A 19,008-nucleotide genomic window follows, 5' to 3' on the forward strand; every position below is an offset into this window, starting at 1 on the left:
TAAACGACGCCGAGGCTGATAATAAAATAAGAAATGTACTGCAGTAGGTAAATGAGTTTTTTTTTTTTTTTTGCAAAAGCCTTGAGGATTCAAATGAAATGCTAGAACAAATGATGCTTCGGTTATTAATGGATTTTCTCGGAACACTTTACCGTGTATTAATTCTCGATTACGGACGACGACAACAAAAACACGCCGAAAATAAACTTGTGCACGACGATAAACGACACGTCTCAAACAGAATTACGGACAAGTCAAGTGCGGCGTTTGGGTTTAATACTGGTTCGAGAATCTTGGAACAGACATCGGTCGTATTATACAGTGCACCACTGTAACCCTGATTAGCAGCGAGAATGGATAGCCGACTCGCGTCAATCCCGTTTAACCAATAATATCTTAATCTTTGTCAGATAAATATAAATTACACTTAAAATATTCAAACCCTTTATTTTTCTCACTGCGGATCACTACTACTTATTTCCACCGACATTTTCATTGTTTCAATTGTTTTGGTTTCAAAGCTTTCCTTTCTTTATATATATACGTATTTGCGATGTTTACATTTAATGCACAATACTTCTCAGGCAATTCTTCCCAAAATCACTTTCTATTGGTCAAATTCATATTTCCCGGCACCCTTGTTTTTCTCCGCCATCATTACACCGTTGAAATAAAAAAATTGTTTAATTTTTTATTCATAACTTTCGTATTATCACCCCTTAGCCTTCATATTATATATTATGCCCGTCACGTACAAGTATAAAATATATTATGGTTACGTCAAAATTAATCTTATTTAATTTTTTATCTGGCATATTATGTATAGTATATATGTGCGCAAATTGCGCGCAGACATCATCGTCAATCGACACTGTTTAAGAGCAAACAAATCCAAAATGCACTGTTTATTCGCATTCAACAGTTGGATAATCAAAACAAATTGTTTTGTTGAAATCATTTTTTATAGCTGGAAAATTATAAAACGATAAAAGAAAACGATAGTATAAAGAAATATTAATGAATCACTTTCCCCTTGCTTTATTTCATTTACAATGAAAATATAATATATCCAGACGCGTATTACATTTATATATATAAAATATATTACCAGAAATATTCTTGAATATATAAAAGGATATAAAACATCACCCGTGGTATGATTCAAAGATATATGTTATGGTTTAGAAACATCTCCATTTTCTATATTGTATACCTACATGCAGTGTTAAGCGTAATCGATTAATTTATGTAATCGATTACGATTAGTTGACTATATTAGTTATTAATTATTTAATCATTTTTTAATGTAATCAGTAATCATGATTACATTTTTGTAATCTGTAAACAGTTGCATTTTGTTGTTTTTCGTTGCATTCTGATTCGTATACGGTATACCTACGTTCTACTTATTATATTACAATGAATGACAACGAAGCAAATCCTGTATCAGAAAACAATAGAAATTCATCATCTCTAGATTCACCATATAACCACCACTTCGACGATCAATTGATGGTAATTTTTTTACATTTTTACTTGAAAAATCATGTATATCTGAAAGTATAAGGGTGGTTCAATATGTAAAATATGAGCCAAAAATAGTAGAACTGAAAGGTTATAGAAATTTGTCTTCTAATTTTGTTATACATATAATACGTCGTTATGGCCTTGATGCAGCAGAAGAATATAAAAATAATTTGAGATTAATTAGATCACCAAATAAAAAAATTAAAACTTTTGTTAAACCATTAGAAATTAAAACAACACAAGAAGACTTTAAAAGTAAATTCTGAACATTTTATTTTCAATGGTTCCTTTGAGATTTGTAGAAACCCCATATTTTAAGAAGAAAAATTGAAGCTTTAACAAAACCAGAACGTATCTGGGTATAAAGAAAATCTATAATCGACGCATTCTTACAAAGTATTGAGAAAAGATATTGAAAATTATTTTGATTTTTCTTCTCCTGAATCTCTTAATGCTTCGTTAACAACATTCTCATATCCGCGTTTTAAAAAACGTTAGTTGATAAGTGTAAAAACAAAAAATCGTGATCAAGCTCATTCATATTTTCAAAAAAGCAGCAGATGACGTGATAAGTACACAAAACTCACCACCACCTATTTTTATGAGAAAACACCCATAAATCAAACAGACGATTTGTTTTACTTCGGCATCAACTGGTATAGCAAAATCAGAAGTTCTAAATTTTTGGTCCGATGAAGAAAATAATTTCAATAATCTAGAAAAGTATTCTATTATTAAATAAGTTTTTATTCGATACAATACTCTACTTCCATCGTCAGTACCTGTGGAAAGACTTTTTTCATTTGCAACAATGATAAATCAACCAAGAATTCATAAATTATCTGATCAACTATTTGAAAAATGTGTTGCATTAATAGTAAATATTTTATAAAAATGTTATGATTTTTACATTATTTATTATTGATATTATTATATTATTATTATATATGTATACTATTATTATATTATTATTCTTATGAACTAAATTTATTACAATTTCTATGTTTACATTTAGTTTATTATTAAAAAATTATTTTTCCTAAAAAAAATATGTTTTTGTATTGTTAATTGTCATTTTTTTCTATAGTATATAAATATTGCTTACATTAGAATCATTGTTAAATTCATCCCTTATTTATTCATTTTTTACAATATTCTACATATAATCAATAAGTATAATACATATAAAGTGTGCTACAATGATCAATAAACTGCATCTTTTTTACATTTTTATCTCAAAATATAGTTGTTTTCAGTCTAAAATCGTTATTGAAATATCATTAATCATTAATCATTGAAAATTATTCATGATTACAAATTAACATATTTTGTAATCGTAATCCATACTACGATTACATTATGACTTAATCATTTAAAATAATTTGTTATTGTGATTATTGATGACATTAATTTATATAACATCTAAAAATTTAAATCATAATCTTTAATCATTAATCAAATTACGAATTTTCCAACACTGCATACATATATATATATATATATAAATCGTACGAAAAAATTTAAAACGTTCCCATCAATCGTTTACCGGCAGATTTTAATAAAAAAAAAAAAAGAAATAGGTATTATAACCGTTTAAATTAGAAAAAATATTCGAAGCTTTTAAAATAACATTAACATAAATGAGAGGCATAATTGTGATAAGAATATATAATATTTTCTGTGATTAATTTGAAAAAAATAAAATTTCATATTGATATTGATTTTTTAAACTTTAAGTGCCTATAAGATTTTAGGAAATCAGTACTTAGATTTTGTTTATGAATTTAATTTGAATACATTTTTTTATTCTAGATATTCCATTTCATAATCGAAAAAGAAAAAAATTACAAATTTTTAGGATACCAAAATTGATTTATTGTTAATATTTATTGTTGTTTTTTTTATTACTTTATGTATTATATATTATTATTATTATTTTAAATTACCAATGCGACAAAGCTATACTCTTACTGGTAAGTACGAAAAACCTTGAGTGGTATATTTTTTTCAAGGCTTATATGTATATGTGTCCGATATTATTGCAAATAAAATACAGTTTAATGAAACCATATAAACTATTTTGCACGTGTGTTCCCTGTGGGATAAGGAAAATCCGGCGAAGCATTATTTACGATTCGAACGTCATCGATTTGTTATATTAAATATATATTATGGTCATACCAGATAGTCTTCTAGTGGCCAACAGAACGGAATAGACGTTCAGCACGGTAGCTAACAGTCCGTACCATACGGACCACAAACTGTTGAGCTGACAGAAATGTCCTTTACCGCCTGCATAGTTGACGTTTTCAGCCATCACGTCCGATGCGTAATCATCTCTCGTGCGCTTTTGTCCTGCGGAAAGGAAAAAAATATGTCAACACTTTGTTTATATTGAGATGGGAAAAACACCACTATGAATTCATCTTCCGTGTGATGACAAGCAATATGACAAGTCTATTATACAGGGTCTTCTGGAAAAATGGGGGGAAACAAAAAAATGTACAAGATTTTTTTTATTGAAAACATAATTTACATTACATAATACCATTAATAGTCCACATGTTCAAGTGCTAAAAAGAAATTCCGTGATATAGTGTTAATTTGCATTTTGATGATAATTGTCAAGAAAATTAGGATCGTGTTTTTTTTTCAATATTTTTATGATCTTATTGCTACAATTGGTGATTCAACATAATTTGGACTTTGAAAGTGCTGAAAATAATTCGAGCACTGTTTTTGCTGTATAGTAATACCCCATCGACTAATATCATAATATTATTAATAAAAATAATAATAATAATAAAAATAATACACTCTACCGAATATGCGATGTTACGCTGCACTACGTACGAATGTCACCGCACGAGTAATTCTAATATATCACACCCCGTTATTCCACCAGAACGTAAACGTACAATATTATCACATTTATAATACCTCTCCTATGTGTATAATTTACCCATATCGCCGTGGCACACACGTGCTGTGTGGTACGGGAAATTAATTGTGTCGATTACACAGGCGCACGGCTTGCCTTAATAGAAATAATATTTAATTTCGCTTTTTTCTCTCTATTTTCCCTTCCCCATTATATAATTTAATTTTATTCCGTCTCTGAGCACGATGGATAATTTTTTTTTTTTCAGGGTGATTGCCCTTCAAAGTGCATATATTATATACATACCGGATACGTCCGATGCACCAGTTTAGTATTTCCGAAAAGATGCTCGTTCGACCGACGCGACCGAATAGTAATCGAAAAAAATACATAATACCGTTTTTTTTTAATATTATTTTCTGTGAAGACACCACGAATCTTCCTCTAGTTGGATTTTAGATACTAGCCATTTTCGGCAGCAATGATGATAATTTTTAAATACTCGAAATTTAATTAAAAGACAAGGCGGTTATATTCTGTTGGTTAGAGAGAAGCCTTTCAGCCATTGAGTAATGACCACTTTCGTACACCATTTTAGCTATTAATTTTAGCTTTTAAAATTAAGAATATATATATACATATTTTTTTTAAATAAAAATAACAGCGTATCTTTTACATGATGATCGTTGAATGAAGAGTATTAGATGAGAATAAAATGTTATTGTATAAAATTGTTATTTTTAATAAAATCATGTAATATACATAATCATATTTTTCAGTATCATATTATTTAAGGTTTATATTTGCGAATTATTAATCATTATCACTGTTATTTTCATATAAAATAAAATGTTAAAAAATCTTTTACTGATTGACAACATATTGATGTTCGATTTTTCATAAATAATTTAATTTGTATAGTAATCTTCGGTATTTAGAGCTGGTTAATTTTAAGTTCTTAGATATCATTTAAGATATTAATACATTTTTATTAAGTTTATTGGAAAAATTTCAATAATTATCTATTAAAAAAAAACAATAAAAAAAATAATGTTCTAGGTTTTTAAAGTTTAAATTGGTGACCAAAAATGGACCTTACAAAATGACCGGAAAGGGAAAATTTTATTTTGGTCGAAAACTATTTTTTCTGTACTGTTGTACAAGTTCAAACTCGTATTGTCAGTTAATGTGAAACGCATATACCGATAAAAAAACATCCGGTTTGAAGCACGGCGCAGATCGTATTTCTATACGCATGTTTTATATACACGCATCATTTATTCCGGGTGTTAATATAATTATTGTTGTAATACAATAACCCTGTAGTATTTTATTACAATATTGAAACACAAATAATTTCGAATAACCGAAGACTTTGAACTTATTCATGGCTTTCTACAGCCATTTTATGCCACAACGGTAAGAACAAAATATTTACGTTATCACATGTGTATTTCTCGTAGTGTGCGAATAATATGACTTAAATCATTGAGTACGATAAACGTAATATATAACAGCTAAATGCATACGTTTCACGTGAACTTCTATGTGGTATTATACACTTATAACGGTACTCGACAATGAGTGTTACGCGCGTACCACAATTATAATTATAATATTATGGCTCTGGTAGACTTGGGATTTTTTTTTAATATATTATACTAAGTTGAGATTTTATATTTTGTTTTTTTTTTTTTTTTTTGTAACAAGAACTGTTATATTTTAATTGTTTAAGTATACGGCATATACGTGTCTCAAGGGCGAAACGCATTAATTCGTCGAATGCTAATCGTAACGTAATTATTCCACTTTACTATTTATACTACATTTAGTCTCTACACATAAAATTCAACGACTGAGTTACTATACTATTCTTTATAAATACTTGTATGTCATCGTTGAATTCATATCGTATAGTAGAGTGTAAGACTACCATAGTACCAAAGTATTTTACATAGTACGTGCAAATGTTTTGTAAACGATACATAATACATATGCATATCCTTGAGAATTTAATGAAACAAAGTTTTATGTATATTTTAGAATTATTTTCTTGTCAATAATAATAATTGTAATTCAAAATAATTATTATTGTACCTAAAACATGTTTAATGATGTAAGTTACTTTTGTAATTTTTTTACGGTTCATACATTAAGCTTTGCTTCATACAATTTCTGGTGCCGCACTATCATTCAAATAAAAATAAACTATTATTAAAAACAACTAGTTTGTGGCTAGTAAAAAGCTTTTTAATACGTTTGTAATATCTACTGAAAAACTTGTCGTTTTTTTTTTAACATATAATATATGAAAGATGTATTTGTTAAAATATGATACAAAAATATAATTATGAATAAATATTTGGTTATATATACATACCAGTTCATGGAATTATAATATAATATAATGTAATCGCATAATTTTTACAATAGTAATATTTAGACCTACATATTCGATGAATAAAATGTCTCCCTATATTTCACTCGTACACTTTGAGACTTAAGTATAGTATACGTAGTAAACGATACTATTCAAGCATTGTTCAATGAATAGAATAATAATACTCATCATGGTCACGTAAATTGTAAAATAATTAATTACTTCAGTTTGTGTTGGATAATACAGAGCATTTGTTTTCATTCATTGGGATTAACAAGAGCTATTCGGATATAAAGTTTACAATTTGAAGGTCGTTTTAGAAATTTTGTGCGACTTATAGGAATTTCCAATGATACCAATACCAAAACAAAAAAATTTTGGTATAAAAAATCTATATTAAGTTAATGATTGATTGCCGTTCACTGTATTTGATTTTGAATTAATAATATTTAATTCAATTTTTTTTTTTTTTTTAATCTAGTAATAAAATACGATTTTGCCTTAAAAAAAAATTAAAAAAATTGTCATTCGTTATGGTTCGCAGTGTAACTGAATAAAATAGATATTTAGAATATTTTGAATCGAATCATCCATAGTAATTACATCGTTTTTTAACCACGTTGGAATGTAAATTGTTATTTTTTTTTTGTACAGAAAAAACTTTACATTACACCGCTCGGGATCGAATGCCATGCCAATATTAAGAGAAAATTTTTCTAGAAAGAATTGACAATATTCTTTTATCCAAAAATGTTTGTACTATACACTAAATTCAATCGAACCATTTCTGCCATATACCATTGTTTTAAAAAAAATAAATACCCAATAAATTCCATAAAAATAATAAGTTTTTCCCTTATTCTTAAATGTATTGGACATCATATCTTATGCACATCTGAATATATGCTAAGTGAATTTAAATCTAAACTTATATTGTATACAACGGTGATTTAGTAATCATTTAAAAATAATTCCCCACTTGTAATTTGTCGAAAATTCAGATTCTTTTGGATATAAGATAATAAATTATTTATAATGTTTTAGAAAAAATACTCTTTTAACACTTTTTTTTCTACAAGTACACTTATTAAAGTTAATATCCCGAACTAAATATTAGAAGATTTCATTTATATCACACAAGATTAAACAAAAACAAAATTTTCTAAGACTTATTAATAATACTTTTATACAAAAGAAAATTTGTCATTTTATATTTATATTTACAAATTCTTGTAAATCATAAGACGAAAGAACACAAGATTTACAAAAATCACACAATTGAATTTTAATTATAGTTACAAAATATAATAACAAGACAAACTTGAAAATGTAATTTCAACATTTTACGAGTAACATGCTTGTAAAAAAATCATTATTTTAACCGACTCAAAGTTATTTGTTTAAACCGAAAAATAAGCTGTTATAAGAAAAAATACTTTTATAAACACAATGGTGTAACTTATTTGGATACAGTATAATAGATCAGCATAGCTACAATTTATTATTTCTTATTCATCTCTTACTTTTTTTTTTTTATCGGTAGAACCTAAACAATACGTACTTTTTTTACATAATCCAGACCTTGAAATTGCATTTATTTAAACATTTTGGGTACGTGATCGGATATTTAGTAATATTGGCCCATCATCATCATTACCCGCCGACTGAGTTTTTTTCAACATTATCGGTTCAATGCATCCCCACACCTTTAGAATAATAAGTTAAGACTATCATTACCTATTGTCTTTCAAAATAAATAAATAACTACATGTTCATATAGTTAAGAATATTGATTGCCAGGTGGCGTTGTACATTAATTTTAGGGTGAATGAACGACAACTACCCGATTCTCCAAAATCCATTTACCTAATATATGGCATATTATTATTCAAAACATGAAAAAATAATAATAATAATCATAATACAATTTTGTTCGGAATTTGATTTACAAATTATGAAACGTGATTTCTTTTATTCCTTTTTCATCAGGAAAGTAGTAAGGAATCTCGTTTACAAAACGTATATCACAAATTAAAAATGTGTGATGATTATTCCAAGAAAAGCCAGTGGTGATAGATGTAATGGAATATATTATTTACTTCATTATAAAATAAATGAAAATACACTACAGAAAAAACTTCTGCATTTCAAATCCAGACTTATTCAAATACTAATATTTCACTGAAATTATTTGATAATTCGTTGAACTATAGCACTATTATATAACTATATGGAACATAATTTTAGCAAATTTGAAAATACCATATTCAACTAAATTTGAATCTTCTCGACAGCATAAAAATTGGTTAATATAATTTATTCTTAAAAAATATATTTAACTTGAACAAAGTGCAGTATATAATATCATTATACTACAGTTAATTCTCATTATCTTTAAATACTATGAACATTTTATGAGAAAATTGTACAATAAAATACGAAAATCATAATGCAATAAAATAAATACTACAAGCCTTTAGAACTCTTGAGTTATTTAAACAAGGATTATTTTTTAAGTATATTCAAACATTTCTTAGCATAACTTACCATAAAAATATTTAATTGTAAAAAAAAATATAATTATTTTATAGTATGAACTTTGAAGTATAATGTATTAACTATTATTAACCTATTTAAAAATTTGTAAACATTTTCTAAAATAATAAACCACAAAAATACAGTTACGATGGAGACATACCACTCGTTCACGTTGTTACCAGAAAATATAAAATTCAGTGGTGCAATAAATCTTAAACTCGGCAGTTTTTCTCTGGTTGATTTACAGTATGCGTGTAATTACTGTTTTGTGTTCAACCGCCAAGAGGGGTTTTCAGAAAGATGTCTGTGGGTCACGTTATTTCAGGACATTATAATAAACTGCAATTATATTAAACTTAATTTGCATATCTGCATAGAATATTGTTTTTTTTTTTTTTAAATTTAATTTATTTAATTATTATTTCCTATGTAATTCGTTTTAAAGGGATTGCTGCGTTCACATCTCGAAAAACGTGTGCATGTATATAAATAACACCACAACGTGTTTTCTGTAGGTTTCACGTTCGGTTTTATGTATTCCAAAAGATGGAAGTTTTTATTGGATTATTTTACTTATTTTATGGCAGCGATGAATTGTTATGATATAAAATAAGTATAACAGTAGAGAATATGAAACACGCATGCGATTTTTCGTTTCAATAGAATAAAATAATAAAAAGAAGGGAAAAGTAAACTTCAGCTTCCTGGTTTTTAAATGTAATTTATGAGTATAAAATGAAGTATGACCTATAAATAGTACATTATACATACTACCTCATCAAATCAAAATTTACTTTAATAAAATAACAAACATTAAATCTATATAACACTTGAAGCGACTTTGCTGTTATGCGCATTTTAAACGTGAACAAAATAATCGTTTACAGTTATATGAATTTAATATTAAATGTTAAACAATATTATTTTGGTAAATATGAGCAGATTTTTATGGATTCCAATTATTATAATACACGGAAAACCCAAGGTTTAATTTATTTGATTATAAATATGTATTAAATAAATGTATTTTGAAGTTATTCATACACATCTGTAGTTGCTATGACAATAACGATTTTACTATACATCAATATCGGAGACCGATACTATAACTGCCCGGTGAAAATAAATATAATCACCAGGGGTAGATATGAAGCTTTTTAAGGGGGGTGTACGAATAGGAATATTTATGAGTAATAAAAAAATGCCATAAATACTTGATCGTAATTTGAGCTATTTTTTTAAAAAAAAGTACAACACTTATAATTACATTATGTTTCGTTGAGCGATAACCTATAGATAACATTAATTTATGTTTAATTCTTAAATCATATAAATTATCTAAGATTTAATTTATGGCTATATTCATAACTATTATTTATCATCATGAAACTATACAAAGATATACATTTATAGTATTCAATAGCGAATATTTATAAATATTCATTATGTATATCATTATGACTTATACCAGGTATATTATACCAGTTTCAAAAATATTATATGATAATATCAAAGTTCAAAAGGATTGTTTGCCCCCCTCGTTAATCCACCTTTTCTAATCACTAACACATTTTTGTACATTTAAACCTAAAGGTACATTTTTCAAGGCGCGACATGTAGCCGCGACTGTCGATGAAGACTTGTCGTCGCGACGCATTTTTTCTGATGTGTTTTACTAGATGCGACATATCGCTGCGATGTTAGTAGTTATATTCTCAATTCGCTTGCAAACCTGTCCAAGTACAGATTTGTTCAGGTGTAACGTGTAGTTAATACAAATAATTTTAGTTAATACAGTTTTGTTTAAATTATTATTGATCCATTTATTGAAATATGTATTAATAATAATGATATTTTGATATTGTTATTAAATGAAGATAAAGAAGATTTTATATTTTTCCATCTTAAGTCAAAAAAAAAAAAGAAAACAGATATGTTTAATATGTTAAATATCGTGATACTGAAGGTTTTTACGAAATATTAATTAATAGACATTTAAAAAATAATATCAATCTTAGAAAAGGATGTCTGAAGAAAAATAAAAATCCATTTTATGAATATGAACCGGAAAAAGTGCCTCCTATTAACAATATAATTTTATTTTTGTTATTGTTTCAATAGTCGTTGTGATGTGTCGTGGCGACTTGTCGCGCAGCACTGCTCCCGAAGCAATAGTGTCGTCGGTCGCGGCGGCCCAAAGTTCAGTCAACCTGTCGCATCTTGCAAAACAGTTGATACTATTTTCATGTAAACAGATATTGACGACTTTTCTCACCTTGAAAAACGTATCTTTACTGTACTATTTCCAATAACAATATCTAAATTAATTTGGTGAGGTGATTTGAAAACACAATAAATAATTATCATATGGAACTAGCTGATAAAGGTATTAAAAATAGATAGCTTATATTAAAAATATAAGGAAACAGATAATTTTAAAATGTTACTAAATCGTCCCAATAATTAAGAAATTTTATATATAATTGTAAATGATATCTTGGCAACCAATTATGTTCATATTCTTATGAAAACAGCATAATAATAGTATATAAGTAATCAATTGTATTATGAAATCTAGGGTCGAAATCTAGGGTAGGAACACCAGATTCCTATTATAATAAACAAGGAATAAGGTATATTTTTAGGGATAGTAAAAAGTTACTTTTGATAAAGTTGATGGTTGTTTGTAAATATTCTAGGTAAAAGTATTTTACTTTAGTTTTTAGTTGCTGTAGCTAGGTATAGTTTATTTAAAATATTTTAGTTTAAAAGTCAAATCCCTAATATTCTATTTAATTGATTATGATAAGTTCATGTTATTAATAAAAACATTATTTTTTAGCAAAAAAAAAAAAAAAGTAGGATATTTTTTTGACATTTTATATTTATATTTAATGAACTGTTTTTAACCACTTATAACCCGTGTACATTTTATAACCTTAAAAAAATTAAAATAAAATAAAATTTTATTTTTACTTCTCAACTAATAATTCAAAAAAATATCAGTGTTAAAAAAAAATTGTCTATGTACCATGTACATTGTACATATAATCGATAATTTTAAATGAAATCCTAAAGTTTTTTACTAAGAAATGTTATTAATGGAATGCCTATAGTACAGCCGTTTGACAAAATAAAGTCTACACGGTATACAATAGCTGTCAAAACGTACGTCTGGCAGGTTGTAAAAAAAGACCCAAAGGGTCCTAGGTTATTAAAAGAACCATAATAAAATTCAATAATGGGAAAATAAAATATAACTTTAGTGTGTATAGTAATAATTGCATCCACAATCAACTCTTGTTGGCTACCGGTATGTGTACATAGGCTTCGTATTGTCAATGACTTCTGTGCTAACGCTTACGCGTGAATTAAATTGACTTCACAGAGAAAAATATATAAAAGGGTCGCCTGTAGATCATTATAATATCAGTTTTTTATATTCGTGTAACCACAAAATGATTTATACACAAAAACATCAAACCACCCATTTAATTTGTTTCCAATAAATTAATTAAACGCGTGTGGTCCCTGTCAGCGCTCTGCGATGTGGCAACAATAATTTACATTATGATGACTACTTAGGTTGAACGTTTACAAAAAATAAGCTCGCAGATTATATAACATTCCATGGAGTGCTTTTAAGCCTGTTGAAATTAACGTCGCGTGTGCAACAGTATTTGAAACTCACGTCGATTTAAACTAATAATATTTCAGGAGTATTTAGAGAAACTCTCTCACGACAACAGGATTAAGTGCCTATAGTACACAAACATATGTTGGTAATATTTTTATTTTTTTGTAACGTTCTCACACTCCAAATGACATTTTACACCATTTGGGTCGATGAAAGAGAAACGGACGCAGATGAAATGTTCCGTCGTTGGATGACCTCGTACAGTATATAGGGTTGTTTTTCTTAGGTATATATGTACATATGTGTAATACACATGTCCATCTCGGGTAAATGGAATGAACGATAAACGATATAAAATATGTCCAAAAAAATCATCCTATTGTCATTGTGAATTGTAACCTGTACAATAGGCACATATCCTGTAAAACCTTTTTCGCACACCGTGTCACATACTATCATTCAGTAGATATTATGCAAATATACACATACAAATATGTCAGCCCCTGACAATTGAGATTTTTTGAACACAAGGCTGATTTGAATATTCGATAAGACATATCCAAAACTTATATCTTGATATAGAAATGCTTTTGATTCATAAAAAAATAACTTTCTAAAGGAAGAAAAAAATTGTTATTGTATAAAACTACGAAGAAAATAGTATTTTTTTTACGTACATGCTAATGTACTAACTAAAGCTAATACTATACTTACTATGTGGGTGGTGCACGATAGTCATATTTATTTTTATCAATATTGCAATCGAGGTATTTATGATCTATTGAAACAAGAAACATATTTTTAGTTTGAACCACCATCACAAAATATTTGAAAAAACAATAATGATTAAGACAAAGATAAAACTATAAAATCACTATTTTAAAAAATAAATACTGAAAAATTTACTGAAATGTAATTAAATTAAAATCGATCAATACACAAACAACATAATTATGTTGTCCTATATCAGTTTTATTTTAACTAAATGTTGATAAATTGACATAAACGACTCGTGGAAGCAATTTCAATTAGAAACAAAGTTTAGCTAATGACCAATTCATAAACAATATTACATTAAACATAATAATTCAATTGATTCAGTTGTATTGGAATTCTTTAAATTAGTTAAAATAATCGGTAAATAACTATAATCCTACACAGATTATTAAATTATCAATCCAACAATGCTCCACAAATTTAACTAACCTGGTACTCCAAATCTAAATATTTGTCAAATCATAAAAATATGTTTGAAAAAAAAAACTATGAACGTTAATAATCAAAAACTATTCAAATAAATGTCAAAAAATATTAACATATTGTTACATGATTAATTAAAATAAAAAAATGATTACCTTAATATATAAAGACATTTTATTATATTAATATCGTTATGTTTGAAGTAATTTTAGATTTTTTGTATAAGTATTTCAAAAAAAAAAAAAAAAAAGTATTTCAAAAAGTGAAAATACGTAAAATATACTAGAAATAGTTTAGAACGAATAATTTAATTTTTAATTATTACCATGAATTAATTTTTAAACTTTAAATTATATTTCTTTCCGTTTGAGCATGAGATTTTTAAATGATTTGTTCTATAGAGGGCACGCTGTATAAAGTTAAAATAAACACAACAATTGCATTGAATTCCAACATTATAAATTATTAAATACACAAAATATGCTTACCATTTATTTTAATGTCATTGTATATGTCTAAATATATTGAACGTTAAGCAACTTTATATTAATTGTTATTGAATTTGTATTATCAATTCGCTTAAATGTAAAATATATATTAAAACAAAAAAAAAAACACCATTACGTCAAGCTGATAGCAAAAAATACAGAAGTATAAACATACGAGTATTATATCTACCATCCACTGCATGATAACCGACTGTGTATAATTTAATTTAATTGAAATTATTTCCGCTTAAAAAATACTGCAATATAAAATATAAAATTTTTTTTTTTTATTATTATAATAAGAAAATATACAACTATACAATTAAGCACAACAAGTAATAATGATGGAGAGGATTACATAACATGAAAAATGGCACGATGTAGGAGGGCTCACAATGGAGCTACCTACTTGGGTATTTTATTAATTAATGGAGAAGGTCTCTAACCCAAATATAAAATATTACTTATAATTTAAACATACTACAACAAAATTATTGAATAATAAAAGTAACTATAATAAGTGTTATTTATGAGAATATGTGTTACTAATATTTCTATGTGAGCCATTATTAATAAATATAGTGAGTATTATATTGTATATGTTTTGTAGTTTAATAATTATCTAAGTTCATAGAACATTCCAATTTATTGGGAATCATGGCACTATGATACTCACGATACGCTAATTATCATAGATTGAGATACGTATATTTTATTAATTATTATTAATTTTATTTTATAGATACATATTTTTAACTTTGTATATTTCTATTTGAAAATATCATTTAAAACATGGAACATTGTATTTACTATATATGTACTATGTAGTTATAATTTTTTATGATTCGTTACTTAAGTTTTTTTTTTTACTTAAATAAATAACAATATATTTTAAGGTGTGTAAATGTGAAAAGTATAACAATGGCAGACACTTTTATGTACATTTTTATTAGTAAATAATAACGCTTTCGCCACACACAAAACTAAATATTAATTTGGTAGATAATGTTTATGTTTATGTTTGTGTTTATGGTATCACGAAATACTAAAAATCAAAAAAGATTACATACGTTTTTCTGTTTACTATAGCGAATTACAGAGAAAATATATTTGATATAAAAAATTTTTGTTCGATAAAGTATGATAAATAAAGGAGTTTGTTGTGAGTAGTATTATTTTTATTTAGATTATTATACATTGTATACATATCTGGAAATTGAATAACCAAATTTAATTGAATTTTGTGTCATGAATACATAAAAACATAATTCTAGTGTACGTGTCTATGTGTATGGTAAATAAAAGTAACGAAAAAAAAAAATTATAGATATCATTCGATTCACGATGAAATTACAACTGGAATTTTCTATAATAAAGCTTTATCGAAGTAAAATAAACGATTGAAACGATTTAGATGGTCACTTTATTATAGGGATGGTGGACATACTTAGTTCGTATTATTTACGTGGTCGGCCATAGCGTTATTTCGAGCGCGATTTTTGGTTAAGTCCAAACTAAAAGAAATACGTCGCCGAAGGACGCAGGAGGCATTGCGTATTGATTTTTGACGTATACCGCCGATGTTGCGTCTTTTCGTCTTCCCCCAAACACAGGAATAATAGTAATATGTACGCTTATTTATGTGTGTGTGTGTTTGGGGCGAGGGAAAACTTCCTTTTGCAAGAACCTTGACGTAGGGCGTAAGGGGTTTGAAGACGAGTTCCTTGTTATCTTACGTTAAGTGTGCATTACAAAAAATAACTAAGAGGGGCCCGTATTCGCGATTTACGATCTAATAGAACACCGCCTATATACTGATGTTATTAACCACGTGCTGCAGATCGTGCAAAGAAGTTCGGCCACCCCATGTCCAATACCATCGTCCATATGAGATTAACGCGTACCCCTGATATAAATTTATATATTTTTTAAGGTTATTGCCACGCCACCCCACCCGTACATTCACTACCTTGCAGGCTACACGATAAAAATACAACACTATTTCATATGCCCTTGGGGGTTTCATGTCACATACACCAGGCAGAGTACTTAAGTTGACGGAGTTTCCCGTTAAGCTTTATTTTCACCGTATATAATTTTCTTCTTCAACTACAATATCAACATTGAAAACTGTTTATGTTAGATACATGTGTGTAGGCGCACATGAAAATAAATCTACGACACTATAAATTTTGACATATTTGGCTTTGGTCCAAAATAGTTATCTATTCGAAAAGTTTTACTTCCGCAATAATATTTTTGAAATTATTTGTAGGCAATGAATTCAATTTTCAGTAAGGTTTTCAAATGGTAAAACTTATTTTTATTCAATTTAGATACGGATATTTCAGGCAATATAAACGTTGTTTTGAATACATGCAATCAGTTTAGACATTTTATTGTGACAAACGTAATAATTATCTTTCAGTACAAATATGAAATATAAAAATGACAAATATTCATAGGAATAATACTGATGTACTTCTTTAAAGCTCCAAAAGCGTTACATGTTTTAGTACAAAAATAATTAATTTTTGAAATTTTTCAGTATTAAACATTTCACAAAGCTAATTTAAAATATAATAGTTATATCCTATACAACTTTACTCTTTGACAGAAATATTGCCTTATATAGGAAGCTTCCGAGCATATACCAGATAAATACAAGCTGTTACACTTCATTGGCCATTATATGAAGTCATGTGCAGCTTGCTGTTAAAAATATATAACTAAATCACTTTTCTAACCACTTCAATATATTTTAGTTGTCGGTATATATATATAAATTGTATAAACAATATATACCATTTTTTAAAAATAAATTATAATTTTAAAAAAACAAGAAGCACTTTCTACATAATGAAATATTAATATGAAATATACTCGTAAATGTAAATTGTATTCGTATAAATATATATATTATTCCCATAGTTTTGTTGAAATGTATATTCAAAAGTGGTTAGTAATCATATCAACAAAAATAATTTATAATTTCTTCAAATATGACTTAAACAATTAGTATTTAATTTAATTTTTATATTATTAAATTACATATTACTAAATAGTATTTAATTGGTATACGTATTTTTAAGTACGTCTATTTATATAATTATATAAAAGTTTATTTGAGTATATGTACACAATATTATTACATAAGTTAACATTTGATTAATTTCATTACATTTTAACTTAAATTGAATTTATTCATCGTGAAAAATAATAATATATATTTTTAATACTTTTTTGACAAATTAAATTAAACTGCAGGTAATTTTAACGCAAAATTAATTAAATATACAAATTGCAAGAAAACTTAATCACTATAAATATATCGTTTGTCATTTATGTTTCAATTAATGATTAATTTGAATTTAATTTATTTTTATTTCATATAGCAGTTTTATACATTTTACGTATAAAAATATACACATATATAAACAATAAATTAATCTTTTCAGTAAATTATAATTTATTTCGATATAATATTAGATATCATGAGTTTAAAACCAATTTAACATTTGAATTTATCGGTAAATTGAAGGACATTAAGCAATGACTGAATAAAAATACTTGATCGAAATAAAATATATTACCTAATTTAATCGTTTTACAATACCGTTTCGATAGCATTATTAAATTAAGTTTTGCACAAAAGATAGTAAATTACAATAACTTTTTACGTAGATTACTTAACCAAGAAAATTCGATAAATCAATAATTTTTTTTTAGTAAAAGTCATAAATTTTATACGTCAATTGTTCACGCCTCCATATTAACCATATTAAACATTAAGAACTTCAAAATTGTTTACTGTACATAGACAAATATATTGCAAAAACAAAAAACAACATAGTAATGCCATGATATATGTAAAATGTGTTTTATTGGCAATGCTTTTAATTGTTTTAAAAATTATAATGTATTATTTCCACTGAATAATTTACATATCAATAAAACAGGTATATAATTAAAACAATTCACATATACATTTAATTACAATTTCAAGCATATTATATTTGAGCTCAGGTATCTAATTGTAAAAATTATAAAATTAAATATTGTTTTTAGGAAAATATATTTTTATAAAATATTAAAATTCATATTGCATTATTATTATAGAATAAGTACTAAAAAAAAAAAATTACTTTGGACCTAGATATTTTTTACAATTTGTAAAGTAAAAATGAAATTAAAATATATTCAAAACATAAGTCTTAAAAATGCAAAACATCAACTTATATAAATGTCTACAGTTTGAATTAATGCAGTGCAAATAATTAAGAATAATGAGTTCACAGTATACTTTCATAGTAAATATTTCTTCATGGTAATAAATTAAGTGTACAATTTAAGTACC

General features: G+C 26.4%; 1 protein-coding gene across 1 annotated transcript in view; it reads right to left on the reverse strand.

Moving 5' to 3' along the window:
* The window catches only part of LOC112689594 (protein tincar), a 48,426-nt gene that overhangs the window by 13,600 nt on the left and 15,818 nt on the right, over positions 1 to 19,008 (reverse strand). The window contains exon 2 of the mRNA XM_025563375.1: positions 3,709 to 3,882. Within this exon, the coding sequence (XP_025419160.1) occupies positions 3,709 to 3,844 (136 nt within the window). The 5' untranslated portion in view covers positions 3,845 to 3,882. The remainder of the gene's footprint in view (positions 1 to 3,708; positions 3,883 to 19,008) is intronic.

The sequence above is a fragment of the Sipha flava genome, unplaced genomic scaffold (assembly GCF_003268045.1).
Source record: "Sipha flava isolate LNK unplaced genomic scaffold, YSA_version1 45_pilon_pilon, whole genome shotgun sequence".
Classification (NCBI taxonomy): domain Eukaryota; kingdom Metazoa; phylum Arthropoda; class Insecta; order Hemiptera; family Aphididae; genus Sipha; species Sipha flava.